This window comes from Artibeus jamaicensis, unplaced genomic scaffold (assembly GCF_021234435.1).
Source record: "Artibeus jamaicensis isolate MK-2021 breed Jamaican fruit bat unplaced genomic scaffold, CSHL_Jam_final contig_471, whole genome shotgun sequence".
In the NCBI taxonomy this organism is placed as follows: domain Eukaryota; kingdom Metazoa; phylum Chordata; class Mammalia; order Chiroptera; family Phyllostomidae; genus Artibeus; species Artibeus jamaicensis.
The window spans coordinates 681,914-696,983 of NW_026521850.1; the positions used below are offsets into that span (position 1 = coordinate 681,914).

Genomic DNA, 15,070 nt, shown 5'->3' on the forward strand with positions numbered 1-15,070 from the left:
CTGGCATCACAGCGCTGAGGCACAGCCCTCGCTGGGTGCCCAGACCCTCAAACAAAGCCCCTCAGCAAAGAATGGGCTTCGGCGTCGGCAGCAGGTGCAGGGAGCCGGGAATGGCGAGGGCAAGCAGTTTGGGAGTCACCGCGGGTGCTCGGGACCCCCTCACACCACGTCAGGCAACGGGTGGCATGAATCTTTAAAAGACAACCTTTATTAACAGTCACGGCTGTTAGGGCGAGCTCGGGGAGGAAGGAGGCCTCCCGCCCCTGCCCAAGTGCCTGGCCCGGGCACGTGCTGGCAGAGGGGCACAAGTGCACTCCCACAACGCTGGGAGACGAGAAGCAGCACCTCCCCGTGGCCCAGTGAGGGGGTGGGGGCTAACGGCCCCAAGCAGAGCACAGCTAGGGCCCACCCTCCCCATCCTCTGCCTGAGCACATGGCCAGGGCCCCTCCCACCTGGTGGGCTGCGCTGGGGCTCATCACCCAGGGCCAGTGGAGGTTGGCAGCTGCTGCTGTGAAGACTGACTCGCTGGGGACCATGCATGAGAGGAGGCAGTGGAGACAGGCCTCTCCCCACCTGGGGCCCTGTCAGCTGTCCTTGCCCACACTGCTCTTCTGCTCTGAGGCCGTGGCCTTGGTCAGGTTCCCTGCTTCCCTCTTCAGGACACTAAGCAGAGTCTGGGAGCTCTCCAGGATCTAGGAACAGAAACACGTGATGATTGTTCTGCTGGAAGTTCCCACAGCTCAGCCCACCTGAGTTGCTGTGCTGGGCCAGGCCACACGGGCTGTGGGGCAGGAGCAGGTCCGAGGGAGCCCCTGAGGGGCAGGCGGATGGGGCTGGTAATGCCTTTTCCCCTCCGAATCTAACTTAACACCCCTTCTTTGCACCCTGGAAAGCCAGGCTGGCTCTGGCCCCTGCTGCCACTTTGCTGCTCCCAATCTGGAACAAGCCACAGGGCACCGAGTACGGTGCAGAGAACAACCCGAATCAGGCCAGGCACCACAAACAGCCCGCACGCTCACTACGGTGAATCTGGGAACGCCACAATCCTGTCACTTCCAACTGTAAGCGCCCCAAGCCAGAAGCCAGGGGGAACTTGCCTGGACCCAGGCTGCTTGAGCTGCCCTGAGCCCCACCTTAAGGTAGGCGGCCTCGGTCTCTGCGATGGTCCGATCGAACTCGTTCCGGGAGGCGATCTTGCGGGCCAGGTTCTCATTGACGCGGGCCAGCTTCTCAGTGAGCTGCCGCACCTCGTTCTGCAGCCGCTGCTTCTCCTCTTCCTCCTGCTTGATCTGCTGGCACAGCTCCTCCCGCTTCTGACACAGCTCTTCAATGCCTGGGGGCGAGGGGCAGGGCCGTGGGCGCGGGCAGGAAAAGCGCGCCACCCCACCGGCTCTCTAGCCCACCGCTTCGTGTGGGGCACCACGGTGATGGAGGGCCCAGGCGCCGGTTCGGCCCGCTGCCCCGGGGCCAGGCCGGTGTCCTACCTCCCAGGGTTCTCAGAGTTCAACAAAGCACCGCACGGACCACCCCGCGCGAGGCCTGGAGTCAGGACGTGCTCAGGCCGGTCGGTTTTTTGTTTGTCTTATTTTTTGTTCACTCCATATCCATCCAGCCCCTGGTGGGGGCCGGACCACGGCTGCGCGCTGGGAAGGTCCGAACGGCCTCCGCGCCGTAGGGTCAGGGCCACCCCCACGGAGACAGGACAACACACTCCGCGGAGCGCTGCCGGCCAGCTGCTGCCTGGGTGGCCGGCCCCGCGCCCTCCCCGTCTGCCCTGCGGGTGCGCCGCGCGGCCGCTCACACTTGACCAGCTCGTTGTTGTAGTTCTGCAGCGCCGCGCCTTGCTGGGTCATGGTCGCCTCCCGGTGTCCCCGTCACTCCAACCGCCGCTACCACAGCGCCAACGGCGCGCGCTCCCCCGCGCCCGACAGCGCGCTCACCGACTGCGTCACCAACGTGCGCTTATGCGTGCGTCATCGCCGCGCGCGCCCAGTCTGACGACATCATTGCGCGCGGCGCCGTTTGGCTCTGGGAGCGGGTGGGCACCGATGGCGGCGGAGGCGGCGGCGGCGGGCCCTCTCGGGCCGACTCAGGAGCTGCTGGTGGCCTGGAATACAGTGAGCACCGGGCTGGTGCCGCCGGCCGCGCTGGGACTGGTAAGGCCCGGAGCGAGAATGGCGTGCGCGCGGCGTACCCGGGACCCTGCGGGCTGCCTCAGGGCATCTTCGAGTGCCTGTGGCTGCGTGTGTCCCCAGCCTCTGTACTGCTTCTGTCCTTCACGGCCCCGCCTCGTTCGGCGCCCCGGAAGCCCCAGTTGCGGAGGACCGGCGGCGGCGTTTCCGCAGCCTCCGCTCTGTCTCTTCCCTACCTGCCCTCTCCCTCTCACCTCCACTGCTCCCCACGGTCTTTTGCCTCCAGGCGTCCTCCCGGACCAGCGGAGCAGTCCCGCCCAAGGAGGAGGAGCTGCGGGCGGCGGTGGAGGTGCTGAGGGCCCACGGAGTGCACTCGGTCCTGGAGGAGTGGTTCCTGGAGGTGCTGCAGAACGACCTGCAGGCCCACATTTCGCTCGAGTTCTGGAATGCCATCGCCCAGCGCGAAAACTGTGCGGACGAGCCGCAGTGCCTCTTGCTTCTCCTGGACGCTTTCGGGCTACTGGAGAGCCGCCTGGACCCCTACCTGCGCAGCCTGGAGCTCCTGGAGAAGTGGACTCGCCTGGGCTTGCTGATGGGCACCGGCGCTCAAGGGCTGCGGGACAAGGTCCATACCACGTTACGGGGCGTCCTGTTCTTTTCCACTCCCAGAACCTTTCAGGAAATGGTCCAGCGCCTCTATGGGCGCTTCTTGAGAGTCTACATGCAGAGTAAGAGGAAAGGAGAAGGGGGCACAGACCCGGAACTGGAGGGGGACTTGGACAGCCGATATGCCCGCCGCCGGTACTACCGGCTTCTGCAGAGTCCCCTGTGCGCGGGTTGTGGTAGTGACAAGCAGCAGTGCTGGTGCCGCCAGGCGCTGGAGCAGTTTCACCGGCTCAGCCAGGTCCTGTGAGTACTGGGCCTGTGCGGTGGGCGGGTTCCTCCGGACTCCTGCTCAGACTTCTGCAGGGAGCTGGCGTGCTGGCTGGGACTCTGCCACCGGTCCCAATGGTTGTGGACATGGTGGAGGGAGGGTTGCCAGGACCCATGTACTGTAAAAAACCTGACACACCACTTGTGTATGTTTCTGTCATTCATTCTAGCCCCGGGTTTTATACCTTGTTTGGGTTAAGATCCTACATGATTTTCTATTTTAAGAAAATGGGTTTATTTACTTTTTAGAGAGGGGAATGAAGAGAGAAAGAGAGGGAAAGGAACTTCACTGTGTGGTTGCTTTTCACATCCCCCCCCCCCCCGGGGTCCTGCCCACAACTCAGGCATGTGCCCCAACTGCAAATCACTCAACAACGCTTTGGGGCGCAGGCCCGCGCTCAGTCCACTGAGCCACTCCAGCCAGGGCCCGAGTTCCCTGCATAGCTCAGCCAAGCCTTCTGCAGGCTTCGGGGGAGGAGTGGCAACCAACCTGCCTTGCAGCTGCAGAAGACGGGCTGGCTGCCCTACTCTGTGGCACCCACCTGAGGGGGGGGGCGGGCTGGACAGGCAGATGCCTCTCCAGCCCTTTGAAGACGGGAGGACTTTGTTGTTGGAGCCAGGTCCTGTTGTACGGGCCATCTACCCTGGTGGCTGCTTAGGACAAGTTCCTCCTGCTGAATGAAGTGACAGCAGTATAGGCTGTTAGGCAGAGAGTCTGTTAGCAGGGCCTAGGGGGTGGCCCTGTGGCTGGCAGGGGTCAGGGGGCCCTGAGGGCTTCTGTTGGGTCCCGTGCAGACAGCAGTCACATGGAAGTGACCTTCCTCATCTCCTCGTGGGTCCCGTGCTGCTGCAGCTGCTGTTTCACAGCCACTTCTGGGGGATGAGGCTTTGACCCCCGATAGCCCCACAGTCTGTGCACACAGGGGCGGCCCGTATCCCTGCCCAGGCAGAGAGGCCAGCTGGGGAGGACAGAGCGCTTGGCAGGACCCCACCCTCCCAGCATCGGGGCTCTGCTGGCTGATGGGTGGGGCTCTTCGCCAGGCACCGGCTCAGTCTGCTGGAGCGGGTCAGCGCCGAGGCTGTGACTGTCACCCTGCACCAGGTGACCCGGGAGAGAATGGAGGACCGCTGTCGTGGCGAGTATGAGCGCTCCTTCCTGCGAGAGTTCCACAAGGTGAGGCCGCCCTCTCGGGCTCTGTCCCCAGGGACCAGGCAGTGGGTTTCTGGCAAACCGGACCTCCCGCTGGCTTTAGAAGCGGCCACCAGGATGTGGGGCTCTGCAGAACAGACTCACTGGCGGTGGAGGTGGGCCCTGGGGGGGGTCCTCCTTGGTGACAGCAAGGACAAGCCTGTGTCGTGTGCAGAAAGGTCTGCAGGATTACCCGGCTGGCGGCCGTGTTGAGGGTCAGTGGGCCGCAGGGAGGGGCTGGGGGCACTCACACAGTTGGGGCGTGGTCTGCACTCTCCCTTGGGCTCCCCAGAGTCGTGGAGGAGCTGGGACGCACCGTAGAGGGCTGTGCAGCCTCCTCCCACTTCATAGTTGTCTCCCCACCTCGTCCTGGTGTCTGTCTTCAGGATGCAGGTTAGCTGCAATGGGGACATTCAAAGCAGTCGCCCTGCAGCGGGGTCTGGAGCAGGCATGGGGCTGGAGGCCCGGTCAGGGTGGCCCTGTTGTCCTGGGTTGCAGTGTCCAGTGGTCCTCTTGGGGTCACACAGTCGTGGGAACGTGCGGGTCTGGGGGTGTGAGGCAGGACCTGCTTGTGTGCAGAGGGGTCTCTCACTGTCCTCTTAGCAGCGGCACGTGGGGCTTGTGCACGTACTTCCCTGTGTGCCTGCGTGCGGCCTCCCGGGTGGCGGTGAGCCCGTGCTCTGCTCTGTGTGCGTCGGGGCGCTCTCGCACTGTGGAAGGGACAGGGCTGCACGGATGGAGAGCCTCAGGACCCGTCCCCCGCTGATGCTGACGTGCTTCTGCTCTCCACAGCAAGCGGCCTTGGGAACTGCCCAGGGCTCGGCTGCGTCCCCACCCCTGTTTCGGGTCAGGCTGAGCCTGAACCCCCCTTCCCGTACCTGTGCTCTCCTGACAGTGGATCGAGAGGGTGGTTGGCTGGCTGGGCAAAGTGTTCCTGCAGGACGGCCCCGCCAGGCCGGCGTCTCCCGAAGCTAGTTCCACACTGCGCCGCTGGCGCTGCCACGTGCAGAGGTTCTTCTACCGAGTCTACGCCGGCCTGCGCATCGAGGAGCTCTTCAGCATCGTCCGAGGTCGGCCCCGCCGCCCTCCCTGGGCCCCGGCCCTGCAGCGCTCCCAGGTGGTTGGGGCCATGTGGTCTGGAGTGGAGCTGCCCCCCTCCCAGGATGGGCTCCCCCAGCTCCGTGTCTGAATCAGGGCGGGTGTGGGGGTGGGTGGGACGGTGCTTCTGGTGTCCACCCAGCCCTGCGGCCTCGCCCCTGCCCTGGCCCTTCAGCGTTCTGCCTGCCGCCTCTGAGGGCGGTTGTGCTCAAGCGTGTGGCTGCTTAAAGGCACGGGGCGACTCGGGCTGCCACGGGGCGGCCCTCGCCTCCTGCGGGCAGGGCTGCCCACCTTCCTGTCCGTGCGGCACGCAGTGCGACGCCCGGCATCTCCCTGCAGACTTCCCAGACTCCCGGCCTGCCGTCGAGGACCTCAAGTACTGCCTGGAGCGGACCGACCAGAGGCAGCAGCTCCTCGTGTCCCTCAAGGCCGCCCTGGAGACCCGGCTGCTCCATCCAGGTGTGGCCAGGCCCAGGAGCCCCAGCCCGGTCTCCCAGCTGCCTATAGGGCCTGGGGTTGTAGTGGGTTCTGAAGCAGCGTGAGGGACCTTTTGGGGGTTGGCCTGGGGATGGGGTACCACACAGGCCGCTGGCACACACTGCTTGGTTGGGGGATGTTCAGATCTGGGGAAGTTCTGGAGAAACCTCTTATGAGTGGAGGTGGGAGGGGGCCCCTCCCTGCAGACGTCCTGGGTGTGAGGTCACGGTGGCCACAGAAGACAGCCTGGGCTGCCTCCACACCCCACGCCATCCTGTGCGTGGCCGTCACCCTGCCCCTCCCCCACAGGCGTCAACACGTGTGACATCATCACGCTCTACATCTCCGCCATCAAGGCGCTGCGCGTGCTGGACCCCTCCATGGTCATCCTGGAGGTGGCCTGTGAGCCCGTCCGCCGCTACCTGCGGTGAGTGCCTAGTGCCGGCTCCCGGCTCTACCCCCATGGTCCGGCTGCTCTCCTGCCTCCCAGTGGCTTCGCCAGCCTGTGGCCTGGCCCTCCCCCGTCCCAGCACAGAGGGGTGGCCCAGCTGACCTGGCCCCAGGCTGATAGGAGGTGGGTCCCACACCAGGCGGCAGCCTTGGTTCCAGAAGGTGCTGCCCGAAGTCCCTCAGGGGTAGCGGGGCCAGAGCTGGGGGCACTTGCCGCCTCTGGGCCAGGAACCAGCTGGCCAGCCTGTCTGGTCATCTCTGCCCCTGTAGCTCCCGGCAGGGGCGGTGTATCTCGTTTTATTTCATTTTTTGATCGAAAATTCCATGGGCTTGTCCTTGGCGCAGAGGCCAAGGGGCTGGCTGCAGGGGTGGGGGGCGTGGAGCACTCAGGTGGCTGGCATTGAGCTGCCCTGAGGGCCACGCCCTCACACTGGCAGGACCCGGGAGGACACGGTGAGGCAGATCGTGGCCGGGCTGACGGGCGACTCCGACGGGACGGGGGACTTGGCTGTCGAGCTGTCCAAGACGGACCCAGCGAGCCTGGAGACGGGCCAGGACAGTGAGGATGACTCCGGCGAGCCCGAGGACTGGGTCCCCGACCCTGTAGACGCAGATCCAGGTTCGGGCCCTGCAGTCCGCTCTGCACTGTGGGGCGGGTCCAGCTGGTGGCACTTTGCTGTGCAGGTCATTGCCACACCTGCCCTGAGGCCCGAGGGGGTTGGCACCCGGCAGGGGGGCCTGCCTCTGCCCCTGGGAGGTGCCAATGGTGCCCTTGCCCCGCTGCACAGGGAAGTCCAGCTCCAAGCGGCGCTCCTCAGACATCATCAGCCTGCTGGTCAGCATCTACGGCAGCAAGGATCTGTTCATCAACGAGTACCGCTCGCTGCTGGCCGACCGCCTGCTGCACCAGTTCAGCTTCAGCCCTGAGCGGTGAGGCCCCGGGCGCTGCGGCCCCTGCGACCCCTGCACTGGTGTAGGCTGCCCTCTGTTGGCACCAGTGCATTCTGGTGTTGACCTAAGCTCCTCAGCCCGGGGAAGGCTCTACCCTGTGTCCCCCGCTGCCCAGGGAGACCTCGGGGTGGCCCTGCATGGAGCGGGTGTGACCACAGCCCTGACGCGCGTCGTCCTAGGGAGATTCGCAACGTGGAGCTGCTGAAGCTGCGGTTCGGCGAGGCCCCCATGCACTTCTGTGAGGTCATGCTGAAGGTGGGCCCCAGGCCCCTCCCCCTGCCTGCCCTGCCCCGCCCCGCCCCGCCCTCCTCGAGACTCTCCCCTTCCTCCCCGCTCTTCCAGGATATGGCTGACTCCCGCCGCATCAACGCCAACATCCGCGAGGAGGACGAGAAGCGGCCCGTGGAGGAGCAGCCACCCTTCGGGGTCTATGCCGTCATCCTGTCCAGCGAGTTCTGGCCCCCCTTCAAGGAGGAGAAGCTGGAGGTCCCCGAGGACATCAGGGAGGCCCTGGAGGCCTACTGCAGGAAGTACGAGAAGCTGAAGGTACTGCCTACCTCCCCGCCTGGGCTGCACCCCAGCCACAGACCTGCCCAAGCGGCCCCGCCCCGCCCCTCCCAGGGCCTTTCCGTGCTTCTCTCTGCGGGGCCCACCTGCATCTGCGTCCCTGCGTCACCTGTGCCTTCTCGGCAGCAGCCGGTGCTGCCTTTACTGACTGTGTTTCTGGAACCTGTCCCTTCCAGGCGGTCCAGGCTCTTACGGGCAGGCTGCGCCAACCCCCAGCCCGTCACGCAGCTCTGTGGCCACGCCCTCTCTCTAGGTGGGGGCTGGGGTAGCGCCCTTCTCAGGACTGAAACCCCTTTCCTGGGGGGCCGCCATGAAGCAGCCCAGACCAGGTGGCTTCTCGGCCAGGCGGGTATGGCTCAGTTGGCTGGAGCGTCGTCCCAGAGCTGACGGGCTGCAGGCTGATTGCCGGTGGTGCACGGGCGGGAGGCAGCTGCCGGGTGCTCCTTGCTCCCACCCACGGCCCTCGGTTTCCCATCCTCTCTCCCTGAAAGCAGAGAAAGTGTCCTTGGGTGAGGGTAACAAAACCCAGTGACCAAAAAAACCCCTGAGCTTTCTTGTCAGCCCCGGAGGCCGGAGTCTGAGGATGGGCTGCAGGGTCCCCTCCCTCCCCGAGACGGCTGTGGGGGGCCCTCGCCCACTCCCAGCCCTGTGGTCCCTCTCTGCCCCTCTCCCAGTGCGGTCTTTTCCTGTGTCTGTGTTCCATGTGCTCTTCCTCTCACGGGGACTGGGGTCAAGTTCTCTGAGGGCTGGTCCACCCCATGAGGACCTCAGCTAATGACACCTGACCTGGCCCGCATCCCAGTCAGGTCACCTGCTGTCCTGGGGGCGGTGATGGAGAACAGCCCAGCTTGCTGGGTGCTTGCTGTCCCATTGTGGTAGCCGGGGCGGGGGGGGGGCCTGGAGCCCACCTGCCTCCTTGAGGCTGGGGCACGGGGGGACCCTCTCCTTCCCTGGCAGCCCGCTGGCCCCCCCGTGCTCACCCTAGCCCTTCACAGGCCATGCGCACCCTCAGCTGGAAGCACACGCTGGGCCTGGTGACCATGGATGTGGAGCTGGCAGACCGCACCCTGTCCGTGGCCGTGACTCCTGTGCAGGCCGTGGTGCTGTTGTACTTCCAGGACCAAGGTGAGCCGGCTACATCTCCCGGGCCCAGCCTGCGATGCTTGGCACAGGCGGGGCAGGCAGGACTTGGGCAGCCCTTTCCCACCCCTCTGGGTGCCCCGGGGGTCCGGTGGGGCTGACGGGGCAGAGGGAGGGACAGCCTGGCCCAGCCCACCCAGAGTGCCACTGCCCGCACAGCCACCTGGACCCTTGAAGCGCTGAGCAAGGCGGTGAAGATGCCAGTGGCGCTGCTGCGGCGGCGGATGTCCGTGTGGCTGCAGCAGGGCGTGCTGCGGGAGGAGCCTGCTGGCACCTTCTCTGTGGTGGAGGAGGAGCGGCCCCAGGACCGCGACAACATGGTGCTCATCGACAGCGACGACGAGAGCGACTCGGGCATGGCCTCCCAGGCGGACCAGAAGGAGGAGGAGCTGCTGGTACGCCGGGCGTGGCTGGTCCGGGGCTGGGGGTGGCGGCTGGAGGGTGGCCCGGCTGACAGCTACAGGGCCACTGTTCCCCCAGCTCTTCTGGACGTACATCCAGGCCATGCTGACCAACCTGGAGAGCCTGTCGCTGGAGCGCATCTACAGCATGCTTCGCATGTTCGTGGTCACGGGCCCCGCCCTGGCCGAGATCGACCTGCAGGAGCTGCAGGGCTTCCTGCAGAAGAAGGTGCGTGACCAGCAGCTGGTCTACGCGGCCGGCGTCTACCGCCTGCCCAAGAGCTGCAGCTGACGCCGCCAGGCCCCGCCCCACCATCCCCGCCTGCCTGTGTCCTGCCGGATGGATGGCCTGGCCCCCGTGTCTCCCCTCCTCCACCATCCCCATGCCTCCCCCCACCACACCCCAGCCCAGTCCCCAGAGTGCAGAGTAAAGCCACTTGTTCCTCATTCTTTCCTGTTTTGGTCGCTTTGTGGGACCTTGCGGACATGTGACCCGGGGTTCGCTCCAGGCTGCCTCTCCACTGCCGCTGCCAGGCCCACATCCCGGGGCGGGGCGGGCCCACACCTGTGTTTGCACTTTAAACCTGAGGGAGTTGGCTCATGGGCTTGAGCCACATGCTGGCCTTCAGCTGTAGCCCCCCTGCTCCACCCCCGGAAGGAGCCTGGGGGTCGCCTCCCTCTGCCTGGCCTGAGTGTCTAGCCCCTGAATTCTGGGGCAGGAGTTCCATCAGACCACCAGAGGTGTGCAGGTGGCCAAGTGTCCCTGCCAGGCCAGGAGCTTCCTACATCCCCAGCAGGAGGGGCTGCCAGGGACCTGCCCTCATGGCGAGGGGGACTGGACGCTGGTCCACCTGTTTTACGCTAGAGCCCATCGGCCACAGGGCTCAGAGCCCATGGTGAAGGGTATTCTCAGGAAAGCCGCTTACCTCTGCACCCCAGTGTATGGTCTGGGGCCCAGGACTTGAGGATCAGCGTCAGACAACCGACCCTGAGAGCCCAGCCTCTCCTGGCGCCGTAGCTGCCCTGGCCCCGCCCAAGGCCCCGCCCCGGGCCAGCCAGGGACCCAAAGGTCCCTGAGGTTTGGGAGGGCGTGGGCTCCCCAGGCCCCGGCCTCCCTCATCAAACAGGAGCTGCTCTAGCCTGGTGGCCGTCCCCACACACGACAGCGTCCCTTTGGACCACACGCATCTGCTGTCCAGGCACTGCAGCCCTGGAGGCATGCTTGCTGTCCCCAGGCACTCTGTGGGTCCCCTCAGGCTACCTCCACCTCTGCTCATGGCCACTGGCTCTACCTGGGGCCCCGAGTGGCATTCCCAAATCTAGGGCTGCCCCTCCCTGCTCTGGAGTCAGCTGCCTGCCACAGGGCCTGAGGGAGATAAGGGCCGGGCTTGGAGGGGCCTGACGCTGGCAGCCCCCTTCCTTGGTCCCGCCTGCCTGTCAGCTGGGAATCATGCTGTGGTCACAGCAGCGGGGCTGCCCACTCTCCTCCCAGTCCTGGCGGGGGCGGGGCCTGCGTCTCCCAAACCAGCATCCGCTTTGCACCGGCCCAGGTGTGCCTTGGTCATCCTCACCAGGATGCAAACCTGCCGGACCGGCCTGGCAGGAGAGCATGTCAGCCCCAGGCACAGGCACGTGCGCACACCTGCTCCGAGTGCCTTTGGACGCAGAGTGTGGTGTGACCCAGTGCGTCCTGGGTCACTCAACAGGCACAGAGCTGCCAGTGGGTCCCAGAGGGCCCCATCGAGAGGGGCCACCTGGGTCAAGAGTCTGGGAGGTCCCGAATGACCAGGGGCCAGCCGGGCCGAGCTGTGCACCGCCCCCAGCTCTGAAGGTCAGCTGCAGGGCAGGGCACTTCCTCTTGCTGCCAGGCTGCTGGTGGAGCTGCCAGGGCAGGAGGGCCAGGTGGCTGAGGTGAGCCCCGGCCACACTGGCCTGCCAGTGAGTTTCTTGGGCAGCTCTGTCTGGTCTGCAGGGAGTTGCACAGACCAGGCCCTCAGCAGGGGTAGGCGGGCAGGTCCCCAGGTGGCAGTGGGCTTTAAGCCTGAGCCTCGGATGCTGCCTGCAGCCATTTGTGAGGCCCTGCCCCTGGAGGAGAACGATCTGGGGGGCCGGGGACCCTGAGAGCCCTGCAGGCCGGGGCACCAGTGGGGTATGGGCCCAGCCCTCCCCCAGAGAGCCGGTGCCGGGGCAACGGGGCAACGGGCACAGAGCCCCTCCCTAACCCCCATCAACCCCTGCTTGTCCCAGCCTTGCAGGGAGGGTGGTCTCACCTGAGTTTCACCTGAGCTGCCGCCGGCCTGATTCTGAGGGAAGCAGGCCTGGCACCACCCACGGTGGACTTCCCTGGGTTTGGGGGGCACTGTGTCTTCTACCCCAGGGGCCCACGGGCAGGACCTGCCCACCCGTTTCCTATGAAGCTCCAGCCCCACCATTGCCTCTGCCTTGGATCTGGCCAGGACATTGAGGTTCCCCATCCACCCTACCTGGTCCCCCTGCGGCTGCCCCCACAAGGCTCCTCGAGTCCCGGCGCCCAAGGGCGAGTGAAGCTCCGGCAGAGGCCCTGCCCCCACTCCCCCACCTCACAGCTCTACTGTGAGGTCAGCGCCTTCCAGTGAGTTCTGTCCAGAGGTGTGTGCGGTGGGGCTGGGGCTGGACATGGCCCCCGGTCCCCAGCCCGGCTCCTGCCTGGTTGGCAGCCCCCTGGGTCTGATATGTTTGTCCCTTTTGCTCATCCCTGCTGCAGGTGCCTCTCCTGTCCCCACCCCATCCCCTCACCAGGGCCCCTCCCTTGTCCCGGTGGGCTGGATGCATCTGTGTTCTGGTGACCACCAGGATTGGGGGGTGGCCCTGGGGGACCTCCACCGGCAGCTGGTGACAGCCGCTTGGCCGCTCATGTCCTGTCTCTGCAGCTGGCACCTATTGCGACTGCAGCCTCGGCCTCAGCCGAGAGGCCTTCATTGCCCTGTTCGTGGTGCTGGTGGGCATCAGTGCCAGCTGCTTCTTTGCACTCATCATCGTCGTCGTTGGTGTCCTTCGGAGCCAGGGGTGCGTGAGCCCCAGGGCTGAGGGGATGTAAGGGCTGCCCACCCTGGGGCCTTGGTCTAAGGAGCCTCTGCCCCTCCCGCCGGGGCAAAGATGTCACCAGAGGCTTGGGCGTGGCCTTCCCAGACTATGGGCTTGGGGGAGGTGCGGAGGGCACTTCTGGGCTCCTGGAGCCCAGCCCAGTTGTTCTAGGAGTCTTACCTGCCTTTGTCCCCACAGTGAAACGTGCCCCGAAACCATGGACAGCAGGTGAGTGACCCAAGGGCGAGCCTTCCCCCTGCCCCCTGCCCTCTGGCCCTGTCAGGGGCGCTGACCCGGGCCTGTCCTGCAGTACGGTGGAGCACTTCAGGGTCCAGGAAGACCACATGGACCTGCAAACGGTGCACCTGGAGTCCTGCCCCATGGAGCCCCTGCACACAGAGCAGGGGGAATCCCACCTCATGGAGCCCGAGCTGGAGGTCACCCTGATGCCGCCCCTTGAGGGTCACAGCCTCATGACCATCCCCATGGACCCCTCCCTGACTCTGGAGGAGCCCCCCCAACCTGAGTGGGGCCGTGGGCAGCTGGTGGAAGGGGATTAAACAGTATTTAGTGGTTCTGCGAGGTCCTCCTGGAACCCCTGCGCAGCTGGGTCTCGGGGAGGGGGGTCCTGTGTGCACCTGCGGCATCTCCTCTTCGATGTGGGGGGAGGGGTGTGCAGTGTAACACCAGGCAACCGCTGTCTCTCTTCCAGGGCCTGGGCGGGCCACACCCTGATTTTCTACTTCTTCCTGCAGGAGCCTCAGCCCAGGTCCTCCCAGAATCTTCCTGCTGCTCTGTCCCATGAAGCTGGCAGGGATCCTGGGCCCCCACCCGCCCCACCCACAGAAAACCCCAGAACAGGGCAGGACTCCAGGGGAGTAGCATGTGATAAGAGGACATGTGCTGGGGCCCCTTGAGGTTCCAGGACAGTCCGCAGGAGGTGGGCTGGGGCAGATGAGACTGTCGCCCCTGCCACAGGTGTGTGGCCCCTTCTGCCACCCAGCCTGTCCCCTGGGCTCGGACCCTCATCACATGCTGGTGCCCTACCAATCCCGCACCGTGGGGATGGGACGTACACTGAAAGGCGGGGGGTGGGGCACTGTACTTGTGCGGGACCGTCACTCCACGGAGCCTGGGACTAGCAGAAACTGGGGTGAGGAGCAGGGTGCACCAGGTCCCATTCGGGGCGTGGCACCCACGAGGGTGCTTGTGGTCCAGCTGCTCAGGCCTCAGAGCAGCTCCGGATGGTGGACGACAGGGGGGATGGGGGCATCTCGTCAGCGCTGCTTCTGGCGTGGAGCCAAGAGGAGCCTGGCGCTCCGGGACAGGTGGCAGGCAGTGCCGGGCCCTGGCTGTGTGCCTAGCCCCCGCCCTAGGCGGGACCAGCCGCGGGACAGGAACAGTCGGCGCTTGAGCCAGACAGTTAATATTTGTGCCGGCGCAGAAGGGACGGACGGGTTCCAGGGACACACCGGTAGCAGCCTTCGCACCGCGGGTCCCACAGCTGCTTCCATGCTGAGCCCTTCTTTTCTTTCGCGACAGCCTCCGCCGCTGTTGCTGCTGCTGCTGCTGCTATCTCCATGGCCAGTCTGGGCGGCCACCCCCACGGGAACCCCGGGCGCCCGGGACTGCCCTGAGGCGTGTACGTGCGCGCCCGGCGGCCAGGTCAACTGCTCCGGACGTGCGTTGCCCGCGGTGCCCGCGGGCTTGAGCCCGAGCGTACGCGCGCTGTTGCTGGATCACAACCGTGTCCGCGCGCTGCCACCCGGAGCTTTCGTGGGCACTGGCGGGCTGCTGCGCCTGGATCTACGCGAGAACGGGCTGCGCTGGGTGCACGCTCGGGCCTTTTGGGGTCTGGGCGCACTGCAGGAGCTCGATCTCAGTGCCAACCAGCTGGAGGCACTGGCCGCTGGCACCTTCGCGTCCCTGCGCGCGCTGTGCAAACTCTCGCTAGCAGACAACCGGTTGGCGCGCTTGGAGCCCGCGGCGCTGGGCGCGCTCCCGCTGCTGCGTGCGCTCAGCCTGCAGGACAACGAGCTGACTGCGCTCGCGCCCGGGGTACTGGCCGGCCTTCCGGCCCTCAACTCTCTGCGTCTGCGCGGCAACCCCTGGGCCTGCGGCTGCGCTCTACGCCCACTCTGCGCCTGGCTGCGCAGGCACCCGCAGCCCGCGCCAGGTGAGCCTTCGGGGCGCAGGTGGTGCGGGGCGGTTACTACCGCTGCCTCGCCGCTGCTTGACGCCGAGCCCCTGTCCTGCAGAGGCCGAGATGTTGCTCTGCGTGTCGCCGGGGCTCCAGACGCTCAGCCTCTTGACCGCCTTCCCCGAAACCGCCTTCCACCACTGCGTGCAGCCACTCGCCCCGTGGGACCGGGTCGTAGTCTATACGCTGGGGCCAGTCTCCTTCCTCGCCAGTCTGGCCACCTGCCTGGCTTTGGGCTCGGTGCACACCGCCTGGCGCGCGCGCCGCCAACGCGCCGCCGCCTGCTGCCCGCGGAGACGGCCTCTGAACCTTGGCCTCCGCAAGGCCTCCCCTGCGGAACCTGGGAGCCCCGCTGCCACCGCCCAAGTCTGAGTGGGCCGCTGCTGCCCTCGAATATTCCCCCCATTCCCTGCCCTCCTTCACACTCCCTGCAGGCATCAACAAGCGACACAGACCGACTTTTCGTGA

The 15,070-nt window shown here is 66.1% G+C and overlaps 4 protein-coding genes across 5 annotated transcripts; 3 read left to right on the plus strand and 1 right to left on the minus strand.

Moving 5' to 3' along the window:
* Nucleotides 1-186: 186 nt before the first annotated feature.
* On the minus strand, nucleotides 187-1,892 carry SSNA1 (SS nuclear autoantigen 1). 2 transcript variants are annotated; one of them, XM_037127749.2, is made up of 3 exons: nucleotides 1,803-1,892; nucleotides 1,135-1,334; nucleotides 187-693 (listed from the first exon to the last, which is right to left on the minus strand). In XM_037127749.2, exons 1-3 carry the CDS (start codon nucleotides 1,852-1,854, stop codon nucleotides 586-588), a joined length of 360 nt encoding a protein of 119 aa, XP_036983644.1. In that variant the 5' UTR covers nucleotides 1,855-1,892; the 3' UTR covers nucleotides 187-585. The 2 variants fall into 2 exon arrangements, with proteins under 2 accessions (XP_036983644.1, XP_036983643.1); XM_037127748.2 differs by having other exon boundaries at nucleotides 1,099-1,334.
* Nucleotides 1,853-9,786, plus strand: ANAPC2 (anaphase promoting complex subunit 2). The gene is given in 15 exon segments (XM_037127747.2): nucleotides 1,853-1,945; nucleotides 1,947-1,981; nucleotides 1,983-2,157; nucleotides 2,420-3,042; nucleotides 4,108-4,240; nucleotides 5,151-5,325; nucleotides 5,693-5,812; nucleotides 6,140-6,257; nucleotides 6,718-6,899; nucleotides 7,069-7,210; nucleotides 7,411-7,486; nucleotides 7,574-7,777; nucleotides 8,794-8,923; nucleotides 9,098-9,333; nucleotides 9,419-9,786. Coding segments are annotated over 15 exon segments (2,655 nt in total). The 3' UTR covers nucleotides 9,632-9,786.
* Nucleotides 9,787-10,948: 1,162 nt separating this feature from the next.
* On the plus strand, nucleotides 10,949-12,962 carry TMEM210 (transmembrane protein 210). The gene is made up of 5 exons (XM_053667638.1): nucleotides 10,949-11,059; nucleotides 11,796-11,931; nucleotides 12,249-12,384; nucleotides 12,601-12,630; nucleotides 12,713-12,962. The coding sequence occupies exons 1-5, from the start codon at nucleotides 10,949-10,951 to the stop codon at nucleotides 12,960-12,962; spliced, it is 663 nt and encodes a 220-aa protein (XP_053523613.1).
* Nucleotides 12,963-13,847: 885 nt separating this feature from the next.
* On the plus strand, nucleotides 13,848-15,047 carry LRRC26 (leucine rich repeat containing 26). The gene is made up of 2 exons (XM_037127802.2): nucleotides 13,848-14,578; nucleotides 14,661-15,047. Exons 1-2 carry the CDS (start codon nucleotides 13,915-13,917, stop codon nucleotides 14,972-14,974), a joined length of 978 nt encoding a protein of 325 aa, XP_036983697.2. The 5' UTR covers nucleotides 13,848-13,914; the 3' UTR covers nucleotides 14,975-15,047.
* Nucleotides 15,048-15,070: the final 23 nt, after the last annotated feature.

Bases quoted from the DNA above. Each gene is read 5' to 3' on its own strand.
- TMEM210 (XM_053667638.1), top strand. From the start codon at position 10,949: ATGTCAGCCCCAGGCACAGGCACGTGCGCACACCTGCTCCGAGTGCCT. The intron at 11,060-11,795 runs GTGGGTCCCAGA...GGATCTGGCCAG, and splicing joins CAACAGGCACAGAGCTGCCA to GACATTGAGGTTCCCCATCC. The intron at 11,932-12,248 runs GTGAGGTCAGCG...CTGTCTCTGCAG, and splicing joins CCCCACCTCACAGCTCTACT to CTGGCACCTATTGCGACTGC.
- SSNA1 (XM_037127748.2), bottom strand. From the start codon at position 1,854: ATGACCCAGCAAGGCGCGGCGCTGCAGAACTACAACAACGAGCTGGTC. The intron at 1,335-1,802 runs GTGAGCGGCCGC...CCTCGCCCCCAG, and splicing joins CAACAACGAGCTGGTCAAGT to GCATTGAAGAGCTGTGTCAG. The intron at 694-1,098 runs GCAAGTTCCCCC...TTCTGTTCCTAG, and splicing joins CTCAAGCAGCCTGGGTCCAG to ATCCTGGAGAGCTCCCAGAC.
- LRRC26 (XM_037127802.2), top strand. From the start codon at position 13,915: ATGCTGAGCCCTTCTTTTCTTTCGCGACAGCCTCCGCCGCTGTTGCTG. The intron at 14,579-14,660 runs GTGAGCCTTCGG...CCTGTCCTGCAG, and splicing joins GCACCCGCAGCCCGCGCCAG to AGGCCGAGATGTTGCTCTGC.